Raw genomic sequence first — 24,011 nt, forward strand, 5'->3', positions numbered from 1 at the left:
TTACTAGAATGTCAATGTCACGCCTCACATTTAACAGTTTTGTGGATTGAAATTGACGAAGGTGGTAAAATGAGAAAATTTTAGCAATTTTCAGAGATTCAAGGGGTTAAATGAGAAAATTTAGTTTAGTGAGACCGAGTGTCAGTTCCAGGGGGGTGAAACAGTTAATAAGCTCTAAAATTATGATACATGTGCACTTTAATACAACATATTATGTTTAGATGTTAAGCCTTCTCTAACCCATTGGGGCCTAAACTGAAATTTCCTCCATCCAAAAAATAACTATTTGGGATTTGCCCGGATTCAAACCATTTGTCCTCCAACCCTCCACACTCAAATATTAAGTTCACAACTTTATTAAATTGTTTAAGAATGGTTTAAGTCTAATTTTTTTAATATTTTTTATGACTAACTTTTCTTCATTTAATCTTTTTAAATAACTTTATAATTTAATTTTTTGAACAATTTGACCCAAAAAATCTAATTTTGATGGATTTGTTACTATGTCGACATACCTTGTGACGCTTGCTTTCTACTTCACAAGAAAACTTCCTTGCAATTGTTTGTCTCCATGTTTCTCCTCTCCAATCTTAACCATCTAAATTCTTTAAAAACAATCCATCGACGATTCTTTAAACGGATTTTTTTTGTTGCTATTATGAGTTGATGTGGTTATTTCCATTGTATTTGTAGTTGATAAAATTAAACAATTTTTATTTTTAAATACAAGCGATAATCTAAGAGGATGAGTGTTTTTCACACGCACACTACCAAAGTGTAATGGAGGTTCCATTGTGAGACCACTGGTATACAAGTTAAGCCCTGTTGGCATGAAATTAAACAGCTTAGGGCTTCTTCAACCCATTTGGGGCTAAACCCAAATTTTTTCCCTCCAAAAAGTAACTATTTGGGTTTTGCCTGGACTCAAATCGTTTTTTCTCCCAACCCTCTGGACTCAAATTTTAAATCCTCAATTTTATTAAATTGTTTAAGAATGGTTTAAGTCTAATTTTTTTTTAATGGATAACTTTTCTTCATTCAATCTTTTTAAATAACCTCATAATTACATTTTTTGAACAGTTTGACCTAAAAAAATTGAAATTCCACAAATATAATTTTATTCCAAAAGAAAACACACAACATAATTTTAAAAGAAAACACAATACTTCAAATTCACCATACATGAAATCCAATAGGAATAAACTAATAACCACCATCGTGGGGGCTTGGATAATAGTCCCTTGAGTTATGTTCAGAATTAACGGTAGACTGTTGACCTTGTGCATGTTCTTGCATAATTTCATCTTGTTTATCCCCCCCAATACTTCTTCTTTCTTGGAGTAAATTTGGACACGTCCATGGACATTATTTTTTGTTCTTGGGCTTCCGTATCTTGTTGCTTCTGATACGCATAAGCATCAGCTTGATCTTGGACAAACTTGTCCAATATGATGAGCTTTCGTCTCCTATCCTCCTTGAAAACAATACTTTGCTCAACCAATGATTCCAAGTACTTATCCCTTGTTTGTTGAGAAGGGTCAGCCATCTTCCTTTTTTTTTTTTGCAGCCTTTTGTTTATCTTGCCTCTCAGGCCTTGTACTAGGCATGGTGATATCGTTTGCATCGTTATCCAAATTCACCATACTTGCACTAGCTCTAGAAGAACGTTGTGTGAGAGGCTCATTTATATTGTTCCACTTTGGGCAATCTTTTAAGATTTTTCAAGCATGGTACAACTTGAAAGGCCTATTTGGAGGCTTGTTATCATAAGAAATATCGTTTTCGCATACACGTCCTATGTATGAAAAAATAAATTTAAGTTTGGAGTTGAATAAAATTACAAATATAAATTTAAAGCTTTAATAAGAATGGTTACTTACCACATCATGTAGATTTGAGTCACTTTGTGGGTTCGTATTGGCCTTAGTCAATCATGTCTTCCAAAGAGAATGCTGTTGGTTGATAGTCTTGAATCAAAAAGCAATGGCTTGATATGTTCGTTGCTCGGGTCCACTAATGCCCGGATCATTTTTCAGAAACTTTTGATATACACGCTTCCAAAATGTGTCGTTTGCTTGATTGGTGCCAATAGGCCCATCTTCACTGATAGAAACCCACCCTTTGCACAATGCCTCATCTTCTTTGGGCCTCCAATTCACATATCTTTGAGATTTTGGGGACATCTTCAACAAGAATGAAAGGAGATTGATGAGATTGATAAAGGAAAAACAAATTGAGAAATATATAAAATATTTTTGGTTGATTATTTGGGAAATGGATGGGTATTTATAGAGTTTGGAGTGAGTTTTGGGGTTGGATCTGATCTAGATTAATTTAAAATATTATTTTAACTGTTAGATTTAAATTTCAGCCATTGAATATTTTTTATATACTATTAAAATAGCTTAGATTTAATATAGATCATTGATTTAAGTTACATTTAGAATAAAAAAAATATAATAATAAACGAATTGAATTGTTGCCGTTAGATTCCAACGACAACTTCACATGAGCGTGACATGTGGCCCGACAAGTTGCCACAAAGTAGTAGCAAAGCAGGAGCCGGGGCCCACATCAGATTCTTTGCACATGAGGGCAACTTCAGATGCAGGTGGGCTCCACGAATAGTTTTGGGTCCAGACAATACTTGGACTGCTATTTTGGTCAAAGTTTGGGTTTTCCCAAATTTTGGCCCCTTCATTTTCTTGAGTTGTGAGAGTTTTTGGGCTATAATTTCGGATATTTTGGATTTAGCCTCATAGGTTGGAGATGGTCTTAGATCAAAAGAAGAGGAAAATAATAGAAGAAAATAATCAAATATTTTATTATTCTGCATTGCAATTACAGAATTACCCTTGAAAATCCCTAAGGAAACGATTGCTCCTTTTCGTTCTCTTGTTTGGTCAGCCTCTCTGTTACGCTTTCAACTTCTCTCCGGCGCCTCTTTATCTCTCGGCATCGCGGCATAGCTGAACCGCAAAGTAAGTAAATTTATCTTCCTCTTTCCCTTGTTATCTATATCGTTGCCTCTGCCTCTAAAATTAAAACCTATGAAGTGTTATTTTTCTCATTTTTGCATCACTCATAAATACAGGAGCTTATATCATTCTGATACAGATTCAATATAAAAAAAAATTCTTCAACTCTTTTATGGGGTTTTCTTCTGAACTTACTGTTTGTCACGTCTTCTGTAGCTTATTTCTGTTAATGGGTTCTTAAGATTTGATTCAATATAGTTGCTAGGCTTATCACTCTAATTGGGATATTGAGTTTTGAGGAGCAGTGTGATTATAGCTGAGGGATTCAGGAACAAAGGAGAAACGGAAAGAAAATTTATTTTGGTATTGGTAATGAGGAAAATTGCGTACTTTTGCATCATTTTGGAGCTTAAGAGGGTTTTGTAGCTCCTCATATCAGATTTTGTAATTGGGATATGGCACTAACTTTTACTTAAATTGGTCGGTAGGACAATTGTTATTGAAATCATACCATATGTTTTGGAAGAAGTGAGTAGGTGCAGATGTCTGTGCTGGAATCAAAGTGCTTCTATTCTAACATTGGATGTTGTTTAAACTTACAGTGGACTTAGTTCAAATGAATTTGGTTTAGCAAACTTGCAGTTTAGCGTATGATTTATCCCTTCCAATTTTGATTTGCACCATCATATTCTTGCAGGTGCCCCCATTACTTTTAGAGTCCTTAAGTAAGAAAATAGTGGGATTAAAAGTATAGCTTAGAGCAACGACTAGGGTGGAGGTAGAGGTAGAGAAAGGGAAGAATGGCAGCCAAGACAATGATGGTGCGTCCTTACGTGTTATCAGCCTCAGCACTAAGTCGTGCTCTGCCATATTTATTTGCTGGACTGAGGAAAAAACAGTTGGTATTTGAGACTCAAAGCATCAGATTGGTGAATAGCAGAACAAGCAGCAATGAACGTAGGAACAATCTGAGATTGGAGCAATATGGTGGTTTGAGGAGATTCACTGCTCGAGCCACAAACTTCAACAATGCTGGCACTTTCGACTCCCCCCTCATGCAATCCATGGAGAACAAAATCAAGGAACAGCTAAATGCTGAATCGGTTAGTGTAAAAGATGCTAGCGGGGATGGTCGGCATGTGAGCATTGATGTTATCTCTTCATCCTTTGAGGGACAATCGGCTGTAAATAGGCAGCGGATGGTGTACAAAGCCATATGGGAGGAACTTCAAACCACAGTGCATGCAGTTGATCAGATGACTACCAAAACCCCAAGTGAAGTTTCTCCTCAGAAATGATATATATCATTATTTGAATCTTGAAGATCAATAACATGCTACGCTCCCTTTGTGGAGTTTCTTTACTGCATTTCTTATGTAACCTCTAATAAGACCTTTATTTGTGAATGTTTTGGATTTATCATCATTGGCGCTAGGCCGCGGGTTAAAATAGGTGCAGCCATTTATGGATTGTGATATTTTGAACTAGTTTTAACGTAGGATTTGGTTGTGGATAAGTCTAACATGACAGAAAGTAAAGAGCAAAAAGATTTCCAATCACTTAATCAGGCTACCAAGGCAAATATTTATTGTCAATATCATTATTTTTTACCCGATACAAACGATATTGAGAAAGAAGGAAATGGACACAAGACTTCTGGCTAAGAACGAAATGTCATTTGAGTTCAAGCTTATGAGCTTGGTTTATTGTTAACTATTGATATCAGATTCACCATTAACTTGTGGGGCTCCTCTAATTCTTGCAACAACACGTATCGTTGTCGATGCATCCACCATTGATGTTTCCGCCATATTGTTGAATGCAGGTTAAGATACAGGATTGCTTTGAGCAGTTCATAATTGGAATAGTAGGGAAGGAGCATGTTTGTGCCTCTCCTTGCATTTTACCTAAATATCCACTCCAAAAAAAAAAAAAAAAAAAGGCTAAGACATGTGAAGCCATAAACCGAGCATGAATTCAGATTGTGAACCAAAAAGCCTAATATATTTATTATATATAAAGAAGGACATGCATATACCAAGAGAGAAAACCAAGAGAAGCAAAATAAGCAGAGGGAAAAAAGCTGACTGGCCCTTCATCTCTGTCTCTGAGAACAAGTATGAAAAATATGTACTCAGCGGTCACAGTGCTAATAACCTGCAAGCTCTCCTCGATCTCTATGTCTTCGTTTATAACAATCTTAAGGCTAATAGTCATCCCTTCCACACACTGTCAGTCAAACTCTTCTAATCTCCTAGATTCTCAATTAATGATACATATACATTGGTCATGATTTGCATCCCTAAAGGGAGATTTGAATGTGACCTGTATCATTTTGTATTTTGCAATCTTTGTTGATCGTATTTTTATATATTAATAATCGGAGGAGAACTCGAATTAAATATAAATCACACTAGACCATTAGTTAATAAGTCACTTTTATCGTATTTCCCACCGACGAAATAAACTGGCCCGAAACTAATCCTAACAAAGCGGTTAGGTTTGGCCCGTTTGGGATTGGGCCTAATCGACAGTTTACAATAACCCTTGGGTTTAGTTCTTGTACAATTTAATTGATAACCGGCCCTTTTCACCTATATACTGCAGTACATACATTACGATCATAAAAGGATGAGACAACTCAGGTGCTCGAGTTTACACGTAGCTTTTTAAGCAAGAAACGACGACACCAATGAGAAAGCTATCTTATCTTGCATCCCAAGAAAATGACAAGTCTTACCTCAGTTTTCTCGTGCCTAATTAACCCACCCCTCCAAATTGTCACCTGCCTTGCACCAGCCTACCTAATATTTCCGGCAGGCCCAGTTGGGATTTTAAGAAATGTCTAATTTTTCTAGATATATGTCGTCATTCCATTTCCTTTGCTTGATTCTTTCCCTTCCTTGGAAAGTGACTTAAAACAATGTCACCAAGAAAACATTATTCCACCGCACAACCTTTTTTTTATGTCAAATTTTCCCCTTAATGTGGGTGTTAGTAATATTGAAAGAGAAAATTTAAAATAATTTTAAGGGACCAATGAGTAGCTAATATGTTTTTGGTTCATAATGTCATTTAAGCAAAGCAAAAGTCTGTAACAAAACAATGCTTAGGGAAAAAGTTAAGGAAAGACAAATGATTGTTCTTCATTTGTGCAGCATACATACCGGTTGTAATTAGCAGGAAGAATGAATGAACACTCTATCATCAACAAATATCATGAATGAGGAATTCAATCGGGTCGCTATGAGTGCGTTGGAATGCGCTTCACGCGCTCCATTTCCTTCTGCGTTCTCTTGCCAAGCTCTTTCAGATCCAATCGGCTCGAAGGCGACTGCATCTCCTGGTTTCACGTTTTCGGCTCACCGGCCTACTGAGAGTCATGAAGGATGGTTCGTCCAAACGATTCCGTTCTGAGGATTTTGCGCCTCCTGAAGGCGATGATGGTGGCATGGATTAGTCCGAACCGATCCCTTCCATGCTAGAGGTCAATTTCAAAGATAAGTTACTAAGCTCTTCTTGTTAATATCATGAATGAGGAATTCAATCGAGTCGCTATGAGTGCGTTAGAATGCACTTCATGCGCTCCATTTCATTCTGCGTTCTCTTGCCAAACTCTTTCAGATCCAATCGGCTCGAAGGCGACTGCATCTCCTGGTTTCACGTTTTCGGCTCACCGGCCTACCGAGAGTCATGAAGGATGGTTCGTCCAAACGATTCCGTTATAAGGATTTTGCGCCTCATGAAGGCGATGATGGTGGCATGGATTAGTCCAATCAGATCCCTTCCATGCTAGAGGTCAATTTCAAAGATAAGTTACTAATCTCTTCTTGTTTTGAATATACTGAAGGAATGGAGAAGGATGGTTTCTCCATTGAATCTGGTGATTATAAAGTTGAGGATTCTCCATATGGTCATTCAATTCGTTTTTCTGAACATGTTAAGAATTAGATCTATAGACCTTGGAGAAATTCTGTGATTATCCAATTTGTAAGGAAGACTCATACCTATAATTTTGTCTTTGCACGTCTGAAGCAGCGTTGGAGACTTAAGGGACCAATGCAATTAGTTGCTTTAGACAATGGGTTATTCATTGTTCGTTTTGTTCTTGAGGAGGATTTGTTGTATGTGTTAACTGGGGGTCCTTGGGTAGTAGCATGGCAGTATGTTGCTGTTAAAAAACGGAGACCTGACAAGGCTACGTATAGGGGGGTTCTGGTTAAAGTTCAAGCTAAACCTTCTGCTTGGAAAAGTCAACAGCTTTCTATGGCTAGAAGAATCACTTTAATCCAATCTGTTGCTTCTTCTATGCCTCTATATACCATGCAAACGGCTAAGCTACCTCAAGCTCTTTGTGAAGATCTTGACAAATCTTCTAAAAGTTTAGGCAGAGGATGGTGTACAAAACCACAGTGCATGCAGTTGATTAGATGACTACCAAAACCCCAAGTGAAGTTTCTCCTCAGAAGTGAAGTGATATATATCATTCTTTGAATCTTGAAGATCAATAAGATGCTACGCTCCCTTTGTGGAGTTTCCTTACTGCATTTCTTATGTAACCTCTAATAAGACCTTTATTTGTGAATGTTTTGGATTTATCATCATTGGCACTAGGCCGCGGGTTAAAATAGGTGCAGCCATTTCTGGATTGTGATATTTTTGAACTAGTTTTAACGTAGGATTTGGTTGTGGATAAGTCTAAAATCACAGAAAGTAAAGAGCAAAAAGATTCGCAATCACTAAATCAGGCTACCAAGCCAAATATTTATTGTCAATATCATTATTTTTTACCCGATACAAACGATATTGAGAAGAAGGAATCGGACACAAGACTTCCGGCTAAGAGCGAAATGTCATTTGAGTTCAAGCTTATGAGCTTGGTTTATTCTTAACTATTGATATCAGATTCACCATTAACTTTTGGGGCTCCTTCAATTCTTGCAACAACACGTATCGTTGTCGATGCATCCGCCATTGATGTTTCCGCCATATTGTTGAATGCAGGTTAAGATACAGGATTGCTTTGAGCAGTTAATCATTGGAATAGTAGGGAAGGAGCATGTTTGTGCCTCTCCTTGCATTTTACCTAAATATCCACCCCCAAAACAAAACAAAAAAAAGGTTAAGACATGTGAAGCCATAAACCAAGCATGAATTCAGATTGTGAACCAAAAAGCCTAATATATTTATTATATATAAAAAAAGGACATGCATATACCAAGAGAGAAAACCAAGAGAAGCAAAATAAGCATAGGGAAAAAAGCTGACTGGCCCTTCATCTCTGTCTTTGAGAACAAGTATGAAAAATATGTACTCAGCGGTCACAGTGCTAATAACCTGCAAGCTCTCCTCGATCTCTATGTCTTCTTTTATAACAATCTTAAGGCTAATAATCATCCCTTCCACACACTGTCGGTCAAACTATTCTAATCTCCTAGATTCTCAATTAATGATACATATACATTGGTCTTGATTTGCATCCCTAAAGGGAGATTTGAATGTGACCCGTAACATTTTGTATTTTGCAATCTTTGGATTCGTATGACTGCCATATATGGTTGCCCATTAAGGGATTACCATATGGTTGGGATTCGGATCCTCAGCTAGGATCTCCTTACCTTCTTTTCTCTATGCCACTTCACTAAAACAAATCACTCAAAATTGACACATTCGTTATATAACTACCTAAAAATGTAAGAGGGGATTTATTAATTAAATTGGGTTAAAGAGTTTATATAGTGATAATAATTTAGAAAAATAATATCATCTAGTAAAGCGGAATGTTCCATGTTATATATTTCTTAATTGAAAATGTTTGTTGATCGTATTTTTATATATTAATAATCGGAGGAGAACTCGAATTAAATATAAATCACACTAGACCATTAGTTAATAAGTCACTTTTATCGTATTTCCGACCGACGAAATAAACTGGCCCGAAACTAATCCTAACAAAGCGGTTAGGTTTGGCCTGTTTGGGGTTGGGCCTAATCGACAGTTTACAATAACCCTTGGGTTTAGTTCTTGTACAATTTAATTGATAACCGGCCCTTTTCACCTATATACTGCAATACATACATTACGATCATAAAAGAATGAGACAACTCAAGTGCTCGAGTTTACACGTCGGTTTTTAAGCAAGAAACGACGACACCAATGAGAAAGCTATCTTCTCTTGCATCCCAAGAAAATGGCAAGTCTTACCTCAGCTTTCCCGTGCCCAAATTAACCCGCCCCTTCAAGTTGTCACCTGCCTTGCACCAGCCTGCCTAATATTTCCGGCAGGCCCAGTTGGGATTTTTAAGAAATGCCTAATTTTTTTAGATATATGTCGTCATTCCATTTCCTTTGCTTGATTCTTTCCCTTCCTTGGAAAATGACTTAAAACAATGTCACCAAGAAAACATTATTCACCGCACAACCTTTTTTGTATCAATTTTTCCCCTTAATGTGGATGTTAGTAATATTCAAAGAGAAAATTTAAAATAACTTTAAGGGACCAATGGGCAACTAATATGTTTTTGGTTCATAATGTCATTTAAGCAAAGCAAAAGTCTGTAACAAAACAATGCTTGGGGAAAAAGTTAAGGAAAGACAAATGATTGTTCTTCATTTGTGCAGCATACATACCGGTTGTAATTAGCTGGAAGAATGAACGAAAACTCTATTATCAACAAAATATCATGAATGAGGAATTTAATCGGGTCACTATGAGTGCGTTGGAATGCGCTTCACGCGCTCCCTTTCCTTCTGCGTTCTCTTGCCCAACTCTTTCAGATCCAATTAGCTCGAGGGCGACTGCGTCTCCTGGTTTCACGTTTTCGCTCACCGGCCTACCGAGAGTCCTGTTGTCATGAAGGATGGTTCGTCCAAACGATTCTGTTCTGAGGATTTTGCGCCTCCTGAAGGCGATGATGGTGGCATGGATCAGTCCGATCAGATCCCTTCCATGCTAGAGGTCAATTTCAAAGATAAGTTACTAAGCTCTTCTTGTTTAAATATACTGAAGGAATGGAGAAGGATGGTTTCTCCATTGAATATGGTGATTATGAAGTTGAGGATTCTCCATATGGTCATTCAATTCTTTTTTCTGAACATGTTAAGAATAAGATCTATAGACCTTGGAGAAATTCTGTGATTATCCAATTTGTAAGGAAGACTCATACCTATAATTTCATCTTTTCACGTCTGAAGCAACGCTGGAGACTTAAGGGACTGATGCAATTAGTTGCTTTAGACAATGGGTTCTTCATTGTTCATTTTGTTCTTGAGGAGGATTTGTTGTATGTGTTAACTGAGGGTCCTTGGGTAGTAGCAGGGCAGTATGTTGTTGTTAAAAAACGGAGACCTGATAAGGCTACGTTGACAGGACCCGCCTCGAGATTTCCCCAAAACCGGGGCGAAGCCCATCTTTATTCCGACATCTTCCCGATGCCGGGCCCACCTACTAGAAACCGAGACTCTCTACCAAAATTTTGGCAGAGTCTCCCCTGTGAATTGAACAAACCAATTAAATTTAGCATGCATAAAAATACAGAATAATCCTAACCAGCAGCATGCTTTGAAGCGAATAAACAGTTTACAACAAAATAGCCTCCGGCCTCACAATTCAACCCTAACAGGGGCGATAACAGAGCATGTCTAAGGACTTCAATTACAACAAAATAGAGTACAAAGGAAATAACATGAAGAAAGAGTCCTACGATGACTCAAGGCTCGGAAGCGCACGATCCGGCTCTGCTGCGGAGCTCAGTCAACTACTGGCTGGGGGGGCGCAAAACAGAAAATTGTGAGTGGACAAAAATAAATTCAGTTTAGTGTAAACCAACGTAATATAACCCCACCGTTTAGAAAACCATGCAAGAAATCCCATGCATCTCAAAACCGTCATACTCAAGTGTATATATATATATATATATATATAATATATATATATATATATATATCAAGACAAATCAATACCAGATGCCAAGTCCGAAATCCATAAAGAATACTTTACAAAACCTACCATCCAAAAACTTATAAATCCCACAACCAAACTCTCAAAAGCGTACCCACTGGCACAACCGGCAAGGAAGTATCCACACCGAGAAACAAGAATGAATGAATAGATATAAATATATAATATAAGAGATATATATATAGTATAAATATAACCATCACCTTGTTGTACCGGGGAAACAATCTAACCGGGGGATTGTTTGACTAGTCACCCTGGCAGAGTCCTCGTGATGAGTCCTTAATCCACCATGTGACTAGGGAACGAGTCGTCCAACTGGGGGACCAACTCTCAGCCAGAACGTACCGTCGATAACCTCAAAACCCGTACATCTGTGATCAGTCCTACGCGTGCAGACTACCCAATTAAGGGTCTATAGCAACATCCCGTCAAGGATGCCGCGGGTCCCGACAATTCCAAGTATCTCAAGTCTCCGTATCCAAGTTCCACATCCGGAGAGGTACATAGGGTAGTGCTTACAGCACACCAAACTGACATTCTATACTCACCACTTTCCACAATCTCCTCTCAACAACCCAAGTACCTCACACATAGCCAAATATATATATAGAAATCCCCAAAATCCATATATTCATACTCAAGATACTCAAATACGTCAAAACCCAAAATATATTTTCAATGCCTCATAAAAATATCACTTTCAACAATTTCATAAATAATATATCCAAAATGCCATTTAAAACATCGTGCCTAATATTTCCCAAAATCCATATATAAAATATACTTTCAATACCCAACTATGCCAAAGCACTATACAAACATCAAATTCAACTCATGAATATAATATATTCGTTAAATCATTTAAAACATTATGCATAAATCTTTCATCAATAAAACCATGCATAAGATTTGAAAACAAAGTCTACTCACAAGTAGTCCCACGCTGCTTGACCCTGAGAGGGTCCTGCCTGCTGTGTATGCGTGGTCGGATTACCTAATTCAGAATACGTATACGAGATTAATACGAAACGTTTCGAACGAGTACTTTAAATTAAATATCCTAATTTTCCAGGTTTCTAGTAAGTGTACTAGGAATGAGACGTTCTAAGGTCCAACTACCCAATTTGGACGATGGAACAATTTCGGGAGACACTCGGTCAACCAGCGGTCAAACTTCCCAATTTGGGTCAACCGGGCCCACGGGACCCACGACCTCCGTTTTACAACCCAAAAGTTCCTAAAGGTTTCACAAGGTCTAAGATACCCGTCTCGCAAGTTTGGTCCGAAACGGACAGTTAGATCGCTTACAATCGGACGATCGGCCGGTTATTATAAAACGCAAACTTTAAGTTATTGAACCGGAACATCCGGGGTTCCGATTCACAATCCGCGAATTCCTATACAATCCTAGGAATACCTAGAACAACATATTTTAATTCGGAAAGGATCTAACGGTCGGAACCTATCGAACCCGGATAACGCACAATATGCGAAAATCCGTTCGACAGTCAAACGATGTCCGAATTGAGATCCGCGAAATCCTACGTGCTCGTGACAACCAGGAGATCGCATTGGGACACATATGCCCCTCTGCTACAGTGCTCACACGCCGCCACACGCGCGGGCAGCGAGCGGGTGTCCAAAGCGATAAAGCTTCGTCGGAAAAACTCAACATCTCGGCTCAAGATTCCTATCCTTGGTACAACACCCTATTTGGAGTCACTTTTGTTCTTGGGCCTACCCCAAAAAGTGACTGGAAGTGGCCGAAAACAAACTCCCAAAATCGGCAGAATTTCAAATCGAAGATCAGCTATCCTATGCTCAAAATTAATGAAATCCTATCCAACCATCAGCTAGAGCATGGAAAATACGTAGAAATCCATACCTTACTCGTCAAATTTGGAGAAGAAATGAGAGAGAACGAGCGGTTTGAAAATATGTGAAAACCGGCTCGTTTTTCTGCAGATTCCGGCGACACCAGCGGCTGCCGAGGTCGGGGATGGAGCGGGATGGAAGGAGGAGGAGCTGGCGGTCCTTTTGGGACCGGTACCACTCCAAACGGTGGCCGATGGCGGCCGTGGTGGCTCTTGGAGCCACCGGCTGTGCAGAAAAAAAGGGGAAGGGGAGGGGCTGTTCGCGAGAGAGAGAGAGAGAGAGAGAGAGAGAGAGAGAGAGAGAGAGAGAGAGAGAGAGAAGTCAGATATTTTAAACCCAGACTTCAAAATATTTACGGTTTTGCCATTGTCGATGTTTTGCCCGTAACTTTTTCGTTACAACTCCGATTCAAGCCTACCGCATGTCTACGAATTCGTCTCAATACCACGGACTCAGAAATACCAGTTACTGCCCCAAACACTTTCCGAGCAAGAAAATGATCAATTTACCCCTACCCTAAGGGTAAATTCATAAATTTGCTTAAAAAATTTAAAATAGGAATTAAATTTAGAGTCGGGGTGTTACATACGTATAGGAGGGTTCTGGTTAAAGTTCAGGCTAAACCTTCTGCTTGGAAAAGTCAACTGCTTTCTATGGCTGGAAGAATCACTTTAATCCAATCTGTTGCTTCTTCTATGCCTCTATATACTATGCAGACGGCTAAGCTTCCTGAAGCTCTTTGTGAAGATCTTGACAAATTTTCTAAAAGTTTAGGCAGAGGATGGTGTACAAAACCACAGTGCATGCGGTTGATTAGATGCAGACACGTACCTACTAACATGCTAACCTGGGCTAAAGCCCAGACAGCTTGTTTTTTAATAGACTAAATTAATATTCTAGCCTATGTCACCTAAATAAAATATTATTAATTAATCCCATTAGGACTAGGCTAACCACTTAAATAAAATATTATTAACTAATCCTATTAGGACTAGGCTGACCAACAAATAAATAAAAAGAATAAAATTTACAAAAACATACTACTTGATTGATAGATTGATTCGTTTAGTGCTAACTCTTCATGTGTCTACAATAACAACAGAATGAGCGTTTTCATGTACGAGACTTATTCAAAATCGACTTCGGAATTAGATAGGTGATGAGTTTCTTGCTAATTGTATGCTACATCATATCGAAAGAGAATTTGCTGATAATATAGATAATGAATCAATAATTAGTGATTTCAATGCTATGAAGACTTGAATGGTGCAACTTCTATAAGTGTTATTTGAGGGGTAAGACTCATTATGTCTCCCACGTATTTTTTTGTTATCAATGAAATTTACTCATACCGTTGAGTTTTCAATAGGTTTGTATATAAGGTAAATTTAGCCCACGCCATTTTGAAATTCTGGGTCCGTCCCTGATTAGATGACAACCAAAACCCCAAGTGAAATCTCTCCTCAGAAGTGATGTATATCATTCTTTGAATCTTGAAGATCAATAAGATGCTACGCTCCCTTTGTGGAGTTTCCTTACTGCATTTCTTATGTAACCTCTAATAAGACCTTTATTTGTGAATGTTTTGGATTTATCATCATTGGCACTAGGCCGCTGGTTAAAATAGATGCAGCCATTTCTGGATTGTGATATTTTTGAACTAGTTTTAACGTAGGATTTGGTTGTGGATAAGTCTAACATCACAGAAAGTAAAGAGCAAAAAGATTTGCAATCACTAAATCAGGCTACCAAGCCAAATATTTATTGTCAAAATCATTATTTTTTATCCGATACAAATGATATTGAGAAAGAAGGAATCGGACACAAGACTTCCGGCTAAGAACGAAATGTCATTTGAGTTCAAGCTTATGAGCTTGGTTTATTGTTAACTATTGATATCAGATTCACCATTAACTTTTGGGACTCCTTCAATTATTGCAACAACATGTATCGTTGTCGATGCATCCGCCATTGATGTTTCCGCCATATTGTTGAATGCAGGTTAAGATACAGGATTGCTTTGAGCAGTTCATAATTGGAATAGTAGGGAAGGAGCATGTTTGTGCCTCTCCTTGCATTTTACCTAAATATCCACCCCAAAAAAAAAAAAAAAAGGTTAAGACATGTGAAGCCATAAACCGAGCATGAATTCAGATTGTGAACCAAAAAGCCTAATATATTTATTATATATAAAGAAGGACATGCATATACCAAGAGAGAAAACCAAGAGGAGCAAAATAAGCAGGGGGAAAAAAGCTGACTGGCCCTTCATCTCTGTCTCTGAGAACAAGTATGAAACATATGTACTCAGCGGTCACAGTGCTAATAACCTGCAAGCTCTCCTCGATCTCTATGTCTTCGTTTATAACAATCTTAAGGCTAATAGTCATCCCTTCCACACACTGTCAGTCAAACTCTTCTAATCTCCTAGATTCTCAATTAATGATACATATACATTGGTCATGATTTGCATCCCTAAAGGGAGATTTGAATGTGACCTGTATCATTTTGTATTTTGCAATCTTTGGATTCGTATGACTGCCATTTATGGTTGCCCATTAAAGGGATTACCATATGGTTGGGATTCGGATCCTCAGCTAGGATCTCCTTACCTTCTTTTCTCTATGCCACTTCACTAAAACAAATCACTCAAAATTGGCACATTCGTCATATAACTACCTAAAAATGTAAAAGGGAATTTTATTAATTAAATTGGGTTAAAGAGTTTATATAGTGATAATAATTTAGAAAATTAATATCATCTAATAAAGCGGAATGTTCCATGTTATATATTTCTTAATTGAAAATGTTTGTTGATCGTATTTTATATATTAATAATAAGAGGAGAACTCGAATTAAATATAAATCACAATAGATTACTAGTTAGTTAATCACTTTTATTGTAATTCCGACTGAGAAAATAAACTGGCCCGAAACTAATCCAAACAAAGTGGTTAGGTTTGGCCCGTTTGGGGTTGGGCCTAATCGACAGTGTACAATAACCCTTGGGTTTGGTTCTTGTACAATTTAATTGATAGCCAACCCTTTTCACCTATATACTGCAATTACATACATTAAGATCATAAAAGGTGAGGATGAAATGAGGAGGGGGACGCGGCTTCGCGTGGCTTCGCGGATGAGACAACTCAGGTGCTCAAGTTTACACGTAGCTTTTTAAGCAAGAAACGACGGCATCAATGAGAAAGCTATCTTCTCTTGCATCCCAAGAAAATGGCAAGTCTTACCTCAGCCTTCTCGTGCCCCAATTAACCCGCCCCTCCAAATTGTCACCTGCCCAGCACCAGCCCTTGCTTGATTCTTTCCCTTCCTTGGAAAGTGACTTAAAACAATGTCACCAAGAAAACATTATTCCGCGGCACAACGTTTTTTTATATCAATTTTTCCCCTTAATGTGGGTGTTTGTAATATTCAAAGAGAAAATTTAAAATAATTTTAAGGGACCAATGGGCAGCTAATCTGTTTTTGGTTCATAATGTCATTTAAGCAAAGCAAAAGTCTGTAACAAAACAATGCTTGGGGAAAAAGTTAAGGAAACACAAAAGTCTGTATACCGATTGTAATCAACTGGAAGAAAGAATGAAAACTATGTCATAAACAAAATTTAATTCCTTTTAATTTCCAATCTCATCAAAATTTACATTTCCCGTATAAAAATAAAAATAAACCCAAAAAACCCACCAGAAAAATATTTTTAAAAAAAGTAGAACCAGAGGAAACAAAAAAAAACAGAACACTCTGTCTCTCTGAAGATATGCGAAAACTGAAACAGAGCAGGCTCAGTGACCTCACTGGTTTTGATGGTGGTGGGCTTCTTCTTCTTCTTCTAATTGCCCCTGTTGGGTTTCTGTATTGCTGTTTTGAATACTACTCACAGCTTCATCAAGATGCTGGGCTCCCAATTCCTCTTTCATTTTCTCAGAAGAACTCTCTTCTTTATCTCCATCTTTACTCTCTCCCTGTTCATCAACAACGTGCTTATCAGCACCAAAGGAAGCAACTTTAGAGCACAATGAAACAGGCGTCGCCAAAAAAGTTGCGTTCTCATTTCCAGCCATTATCACCAAAATCTTCTCTTCAGAAACCTTCACTGTCTTGCTAGACTCATCGCCTTGATCTTTCTCATCACCACCGCCACTCTCCAAGTCCCTTTCGCCTCCTTCTCTGTCTTCCAATCGGCTCGAAAGCTTCCAGTAAGAGCAGGCCAGGATCAACAGAGCAAACGCAATAAGACCCAGCATCGCTGCCAGGCCTCCGAAGAGGTATGGCACCGGAGAGTGCCATGGCGAGCGCTGCTGCTGAACAGCCATGGCTGGTGTTGGCGGCAATGATTCCAATGAAGATTTTGTTGCTGTTGTTGCAGAGATGGCAGTTAAGGTTCTCATTTTTTAAATTTTTTTTCCTTTTGGGGTTTCTTGAGGTTGAGGGTGAGAGGAAGGTTTTGAGTAGATGAAAAGAAGGTGAGGAATTTGAGCTTGTGAAAATGGAGGTGGTAGGCTATTGTATTTATAGCAGGGGAAAAGTATTTGTCTCTCTGTTACCCTTTCTTTATTGGGGTCACGGATTTGGCCCTGTTTTTTCTTTGTTGTAAACAACAAGGTGCACTGTTTCACACCCGGATCCTGCAGTTGGATCATTATGTGTGAATGGGCCTCAAAAATATTCGGACCAGTGGCAAGTATGAACTCATCAAAGTTTTCTTCGGTCTCTTATGTTGTCAAACAATGAATCCGAACCATTTATCAAAATGACTCTTGTAATAACATAAAACATAAGTATTCGTTCCGTGACATAAGTCTAATAATAACCATTTCAACATTTGATTTTATTGATTAGACCCAGACAACATCTAGTGGTGCTGCCAATGCCATGTACTACAAGAAAGAATATCATAAGGTAAGGTGTATTTTATACAGGTGGTGCCTATTGCTGAAGTAATCAAACTCTCTTGGCCAATGAGCTTGTTGGGCAATGATTTAAATTGTCATTTTACAGGATGGGTTAAGACATGCTTAAAAGTGGGGTACTTGGAAGAACATAATTAGCAACAGTGAAAATTGTACTCTTTGCTTTATTTATTATTATTATTATTATTATTTTTCTGTTGTGTCGTGGGATAAAGAATATATAATGTTATTCTATGAGCCTCCACTAATTGGATCTAGAAGGGAATGTTTTGGGTGGGGTGATGTAATTAAGCAATTTTCACTGTTTGGATTTTTATTTTAAAAAAAATTGAAGGCAAAGTCCAACTAATGTTGCTTCTTTTGCTTTGGGTCCATATCTGAAGCTGAAGGCACAGTAAAAATGCACTGAGCTTAATTGGTGTGAGGGGAGATTTGTGTATCCAAAGAGGACAACAATCATTGGATAAGGATGCAAAGAATGGGCATTGCAATTGGTGGGTAAAGTGGCAGCAAAACTAATTGTGGCCTTTCTCTTCTTCCTTTGCATTGCATCACTTGCTTAATTAGTAATCCGATTGATAATCATGTTTCATCTGTAGCATCAAAGCCTTGAATAGCCTCGCTTACCTTGAATATGACAAAGCGTACCATAACATGCCACTTTTCTGCTTCTAATCCACTTTAAAAAAGAGATTTTGAAGCGCAATTTGGTGGCTAAGGTCATATTCATATTTAGTTTGGGCTATACCAGTATCATTTAATGATAAGCAAATAATGCCAGACCAGCATTAAAATAAATGGATAGGTTTGGCAGATATTTGTGAGCTGTCTTATGGTTGTGTGTGGGAAAAGAAAAGCTGAAACTTCATTTTCCAAAAGCTGTATGTATGTATGAACTGAAGAAATACATCAACTAATTAATAGCTTTTACTGATAGTAGGATTATGCAAGTGTTAATTGGAGATTTGGATTGACTTAATTTGGTCAATTTGCATGGAATCAGACATAATTGGATCAAATTATGCGTTCAAGTACAGAATTAGACGGGCAAGCAGCTGAGGTAGATAAAGATTGTGACTATAGGGGCAAATGGGGCCAGGGAACATTGGGGGAAATTGTTTTTTCGGGGGGGGGAGGGGGAAGAGTATGACTTTTTTGGTGCTTCGCCATTATAATAGATCCCCACCTCTGTCAGCATCAGCTATGATCGCAGCCACCTCTTTATGCTTTGCTTGCCACCACTTTATGCTTTGCTTTCCCACCCTCTTTGCCCAGCAGGTCCCATTGCCTCCGGCATTTGCCCCTTCGTTTTCCCATCTATCACTATCTCTGCCTCCTGCACCATTCTATTTATGTGTATCAATATCCTAAGAGGTCTCAAGTTCAAAAATCCCTCTTTTATCACATTTATTTTTTGTACGCTAGACTAATAATAGCACCAATTGTGTTTCATCTTAAAACCCTAGCTACGTCCGGTTACCAAACCCTAATTCTGTCTTTTTTGAAAAAGCTTTGGCTTTTTCCAAAAGTGAAAGTTTTTTTATGGGTAAAACCTAAATTTACTTTAACTTAATCACGGAGCCTACCCTACCGACATGCTTTACGTTTGCTGCAGGTTGCTTATTTTCCATGTTAACCTTAATCAATGCTTTTAAGTACTGTATTAACATTATTCTTTCTCATTTCAATATGATATGGTACGGATTCCATATTCTTCACTGTAGATTAGTTTCATGAATAAAGGCCTAAAATCAAAAGCCATTAGTAAGTAACTAACCCTAATGCATTCATACACGATTTGAATCCACTTTGATGCTTCTGTTTTACTTCAACACGTCAATCAATAGATATTCTCTTTCTGTCACCCAACGCCATTTGGAGTTGAAATTCTCCTCTCCACAGTTAACTTGGGGATTCTTTTGAGTTCAGTACTAGTAGTGTCACACAACATTGATCAGATCCATTCAAACTTTTGTACTTAATCTTGCTTTTCCAATTAAGTTAATCATTATTAACCACTTAATTAGTTTTTTTTTATAAAAAAAAAATTAATTTGTACCTTTGGAAATTATTACCGGACCCGACAGATTTGCATATGCTTTTACGAAGAAAAAAAAAAACCCTTACAGTAAAACTATTTGGGCTCGTTTGGTACACATGACTGTCTTGGCATGGACTATGTTTAGGGACTGGTTTGGCTTGGCTTGACTTGGTCTAAGTTGGATAACACTTATCCTGCGTTTGGTGTATGCTTGGACTAGGACTAGAATTTTTTTTATTTTTTCAAAAATATCTATATATATGTATATATGTATTTTATAATATATATGTATATATACATACATATAATATATATATACATGTATATAAGTATATTATAATAATATTATATATTTTAAATAATATAAACGTACATACATATATATAAGTGTATATAGGTGTATCTATGTATATTATAATATACATGGGTATAATACATATACATATATTTATATATATGTATGTATAATATAATATATAATAGATATGGGTATGTTATAATAATAAATAATAATATACATGTATATACGTGTATATATGTATATTATATATGTATTTATATATACATATACATTATATATATTAATAAAATACATATGTATATATATTGAAAAAAGACAGAATAACCTCTCAACTTTCAAACCAAAGACATGCATATATAGGTCGTCATCTATGTAATACTCACAATATACATGCGGTATCAATACATATCACATATATTTATATATATGTATGCTATAATATAATATATAATAGATATGGGTATGTTATAATAATAATAATAATATACATGTATATACGTGTATATATGTATATTATATATGTATTTATATATACATATACATTATATATATTATAAAATACATATGTATATATAATATATGTATATATAATATATATTATAATATACATATATATACGTATATACATGTATATAATATATGTGTATATAGGTGTATCTATATATTATAATATATACATGGGTATAATACATATACATATATATGTATATTATAATAGATAATATATATGGGTATGTTATAATAATAATATACATGTATATATGTATATTATAATATATATACATATAGTATAAATATATAATGTATATGTGTATATACGTGTGTATATGTATATTATAATACATACATGGGTATAATATATATACACATATATGTATATATACTTATATATATATTACATATATACATGTATGCTATTATTATAATATTAATATGTATGTGTATATGAGTATATTATAATAATAATATACGTGTATATATCTATATGTATTTATATATTATATATGTATATATGTGTTTATATATATATGTATATACGTGTATATATGTACATTAATATATAATATAATATATATTACATATATACATGTATACATGTATGTATTATTATAATATTAATATGTATGTGTATATGAGTATATTATAATAATAATATATGTGTATATATCTATATGTATTTATATATATATTATTTATGTATTTATGTATTTATATATATACATGTATATGTGTATATACATGTATATATGTACATTATAGTATATGTGTATGTAATAATAATAATAATAATAATAATAATAATAATAATAATAATAATAATAATAATATATGTTATTAGTATTACAATATAATATATGCATCTTATATATTGGTGAACATATGACTAGCTAATCCTCCCTTTCTACATGGGTTTAGTAGTCCCCTCATAGTGAGGTATTTTTGGTGGGCCCGGTATTAGCAATCCCATCTAAGACTAGAATTAAATGAAACAAACATGGTACTAAATTTAGTCCAATCCAGTCCAAGCCAAGCCTGTGTACCAAACGACCCCTTTAAGATTGACATCATCAACTTCTATTTTGGGTGCAGCACCAATTAGTGTTTCTCCATAAATTTATTTAATAATAATAAGTGATGATTAGTTTTAACAATGAATTAAACTCCACATAGCTAAAAGAGGAGAATCATATCCTATCGATTTAATTAAGTACATATGAAGGGATTGCTAGAATGATATGTGAAATAATATTATCATATTATAGGACAGGGTACTTGTACTAAGTAGGAGATAAAACTTAACCCAGAATTTATTTATTTTAATTAAAGGTTAGCGTCCATACTAATCTAATTAACGGAAAAAAAGAAGAAGAAAAGAAACCATTGTGAGGGTTAGTGTTAGAATCTTCTGCCGCAACATAGAAAATAAGGAGAAAGAGGGGCACTTTGTTCCCACTACTTGAGTGGTCTTTTTTTGCGTGACGTTTTTGTAGACCCTTTTAATATATGCTTCTTCTTTTGATTTAGATAAGGGAGCCAGCACTAGTACTAGTTCATACACATCAGCCATCGTATTGCAATGCACCAAACCAAACACATATATTACTTTCAGTGCTAAGGTTTTCTTTTCTTTGTCAAAATGTGCGATAATATACTTATATCGTTAGACTGTAAATATGCATAGCTGATCAAGTTACGCGGTTTAAATTCACAATATGACAATATAAATATTTGTCTGACGTAGACGTTAGATGCGTACCAAATCTTAAATTGGAGCAGTGAGTCCTAAAATGCCCAAGTGCTGCATATGTTCTCGTACTTTTCTCATATAAATTGCTAGTTTTATTAGGGTTAAGGAAACTTATTAGACAACGAGCCAAATGGAGAGTGATTGCTTCAATGTAAAGACTAATGGGACAAACTTAAGTCGTTTTCTCATATATATGCGTATATAAAACCAGAACATTTCCAAGGGACCCTTCGGTTTATATTCGGATAAAGTCTCTTTCCTTTCACCAAATCTTACATGCTATATATATAGATGCAAATTGGTATGAAAACTACATGATGGAAAAATCTGCCCCCATATCCAAGCTGCTGCGATTCAAATTCAAATTCAAATGCAAATCCAAAATTCTGTTTTTTCTTAATTATTCTGATCTGATTTCAACTTGGAATCCAACCCACTTTGTGTTGGCCTTTGGAATTCACAAAAGATCAGTTGTTACAGTTAGAGGGTGTTTTAAAGAAAAAAATTATTCTCACACAAGAGTCATCATCCATAATGGAAAATGGAGGAGGCCACTGAGAGAGAGGCCTTCAAATATTCCTTCTGGAAATTGGACAAAGTTAATTAGGCACACACAGATTCACTTGGAGTATCAAACATTAAATCCACTTTTCTGGATCCATGTATGCCATTGCCAGTTGAACAATTGGATTTACAACAGATTGAGGAATATATATAGCAAATCTAGTTTCCTTCTCTCTGAGCTAATAAGATCTTCATGATTTAGACTAAATTTTATCAGATCATGCCTAATGAATCTGTCGGCTCCTATACAAGATTTTTGACATCTCTAGTTGGCCAAGGCGTGTGTGTCTGCCCCTTAACCGGAGTTCCATCTCCCTCCTTCACAGTAAAGTAATCTCAAAATATTTGATTTGTTAAAAAAAGAAAAAAATTAGGCTGCTTTGTTACTCTTGATCACTTTGAAAGAAAGATTGGGCCTAATGTTTAGCCCATATTTGCTTGAGCATAATCCAAATTTAACCAGGATTTTGGGCCATGAAATTTCATTGTCCAGGCTTAACAAGAACTTATACTTGACCCATCTAGAGAAGGGAAGGAGCTTTGGACCTTTTAGATCCCATCTATTTTCAGCTATATTTTGGGCCATGCAAGCATTGAAGCTTATATTAGATAGATCAGATTATACTAGATAGATAGATCAAAAATTTTATAGTGAGGTACTTATATATGGCTCTTAGGTGCGGTGGTCAGGGGCGGACCTATTAAGGCTCAAGGAGGTGCAGCTGCACCTCCCTTCGCCAGAAAAATCATTGTAGGTGATTCAGATTGCTCCTTTGTTCAACTGGTATACAGATCACCTTATTTCCATTTTCAATATTTGTCCTTTTACTTTTATTTATTTTTATATTACTCCATTTACTTAAGTTTACAATGTAAATAAGGAAGTACCCCCCATTTGGATTCAAATAAAAATACTAGAAAATCAAATTCCCACCAAATCAAAATATGAAAATTCGGTTTTAGTGCAAAATACGATTTAGGCTAAAAATGATGGCTCATTAAGTCAATATATACTTCATACTAAAATCCCATAAAATCAAGTTTTCTTATTTGATGTATAAGGAATAAAAGCCTCCAAAAATTATCTTGAGAAAATGATTATTTCGAAAAACCATTTTT

The 24,011-nt window shown here is 36.2% G+C and overlaps 2 protein-coding genes and 1 long non-coding RNA gene across 3 annotated transcripts; 1 reads left to right on the forward strand and 2 right to left on the reverse strand.

Moving 5' to 3' along the window:
• LOC18792158 (protein BOLA4, chloroplastic/mitochondrial) lies at positions 2,900-4,542 on the forward strand. Its single transcript, XM_007223544.2, has 2 exons — positions 2,900-2,981; positions 3,676-4,542. The coding sequence occupies exon 2, from the start codon at positions 3,779-3,781 to the stop codon at positions 4,274-4,276; it is 498 nt and encodes a 165-aa protein (XP_007223606.1). The 5' UTR covers positions 2,900-2,981; positions 3,676-3,778; the 3' UTR covers positions 4,277-4,542.
• Positions 10,503-13,098, reverse strand: LOC109946850. Its single transcript, XR_002269936.1, has 3 exons — positions 12,824-13,098; positions 11,869-11,932; positions 10,503-10,742 (listed from the first exon to the last, which is right to left on the reverse strand). It is a non-coding gene; the product is annotated as an uncharacterized LOC109946850 (long non-coding RNA).
• LOC18793970 (protein GLUTAMINE DUMPER 3) lies at positions 16,411-17,535 on the reverse strand. Its single transcript, XM_007226263.2, has one exon. It carries the CDS (start codon positions 17,214-17,216, stop codon positions 16,620-16,622), a length of 597 nt encoding a protein of 198 aa, XP_007226325.1. The 5' UTR covers positions 17,217-17,535; the 3' UTR covers positions 16,411-16,619.

The sequence above is a fragment of the Prunus persica genome, chromosome G1 (assembly GCF_000346465.2).
Source record: "Prunus persica cultivar Lovell chromosome G1, Prunus_persica_NCBIv2, whole genome shotgun sequence".
In the NCBI taxonomy this organism is placed as follows: Eukaryota; Viridiplantae; Streptophyta; class Magnoliopsida; order Rosales; family Rosaceae; genus Prunus; species Prunus persica.

Bases quoted from the DNA above. Each gene is read 5' to 3' on its own strand.
- LOC18793970 (XM_007226263.2), bottom strand. From the start codon at position 17,216: ATGAGAACCTTAACTGCCATCTCTGCAACAACAGCAACAAAATCTTCA.
- LOC18792158 (XM_007223544.2), top strand. From the start codon at position 3,779: ATGGCAGCCAAGACAATGATGGTGCGTCCTTACGTGTTATCAGCCTCA.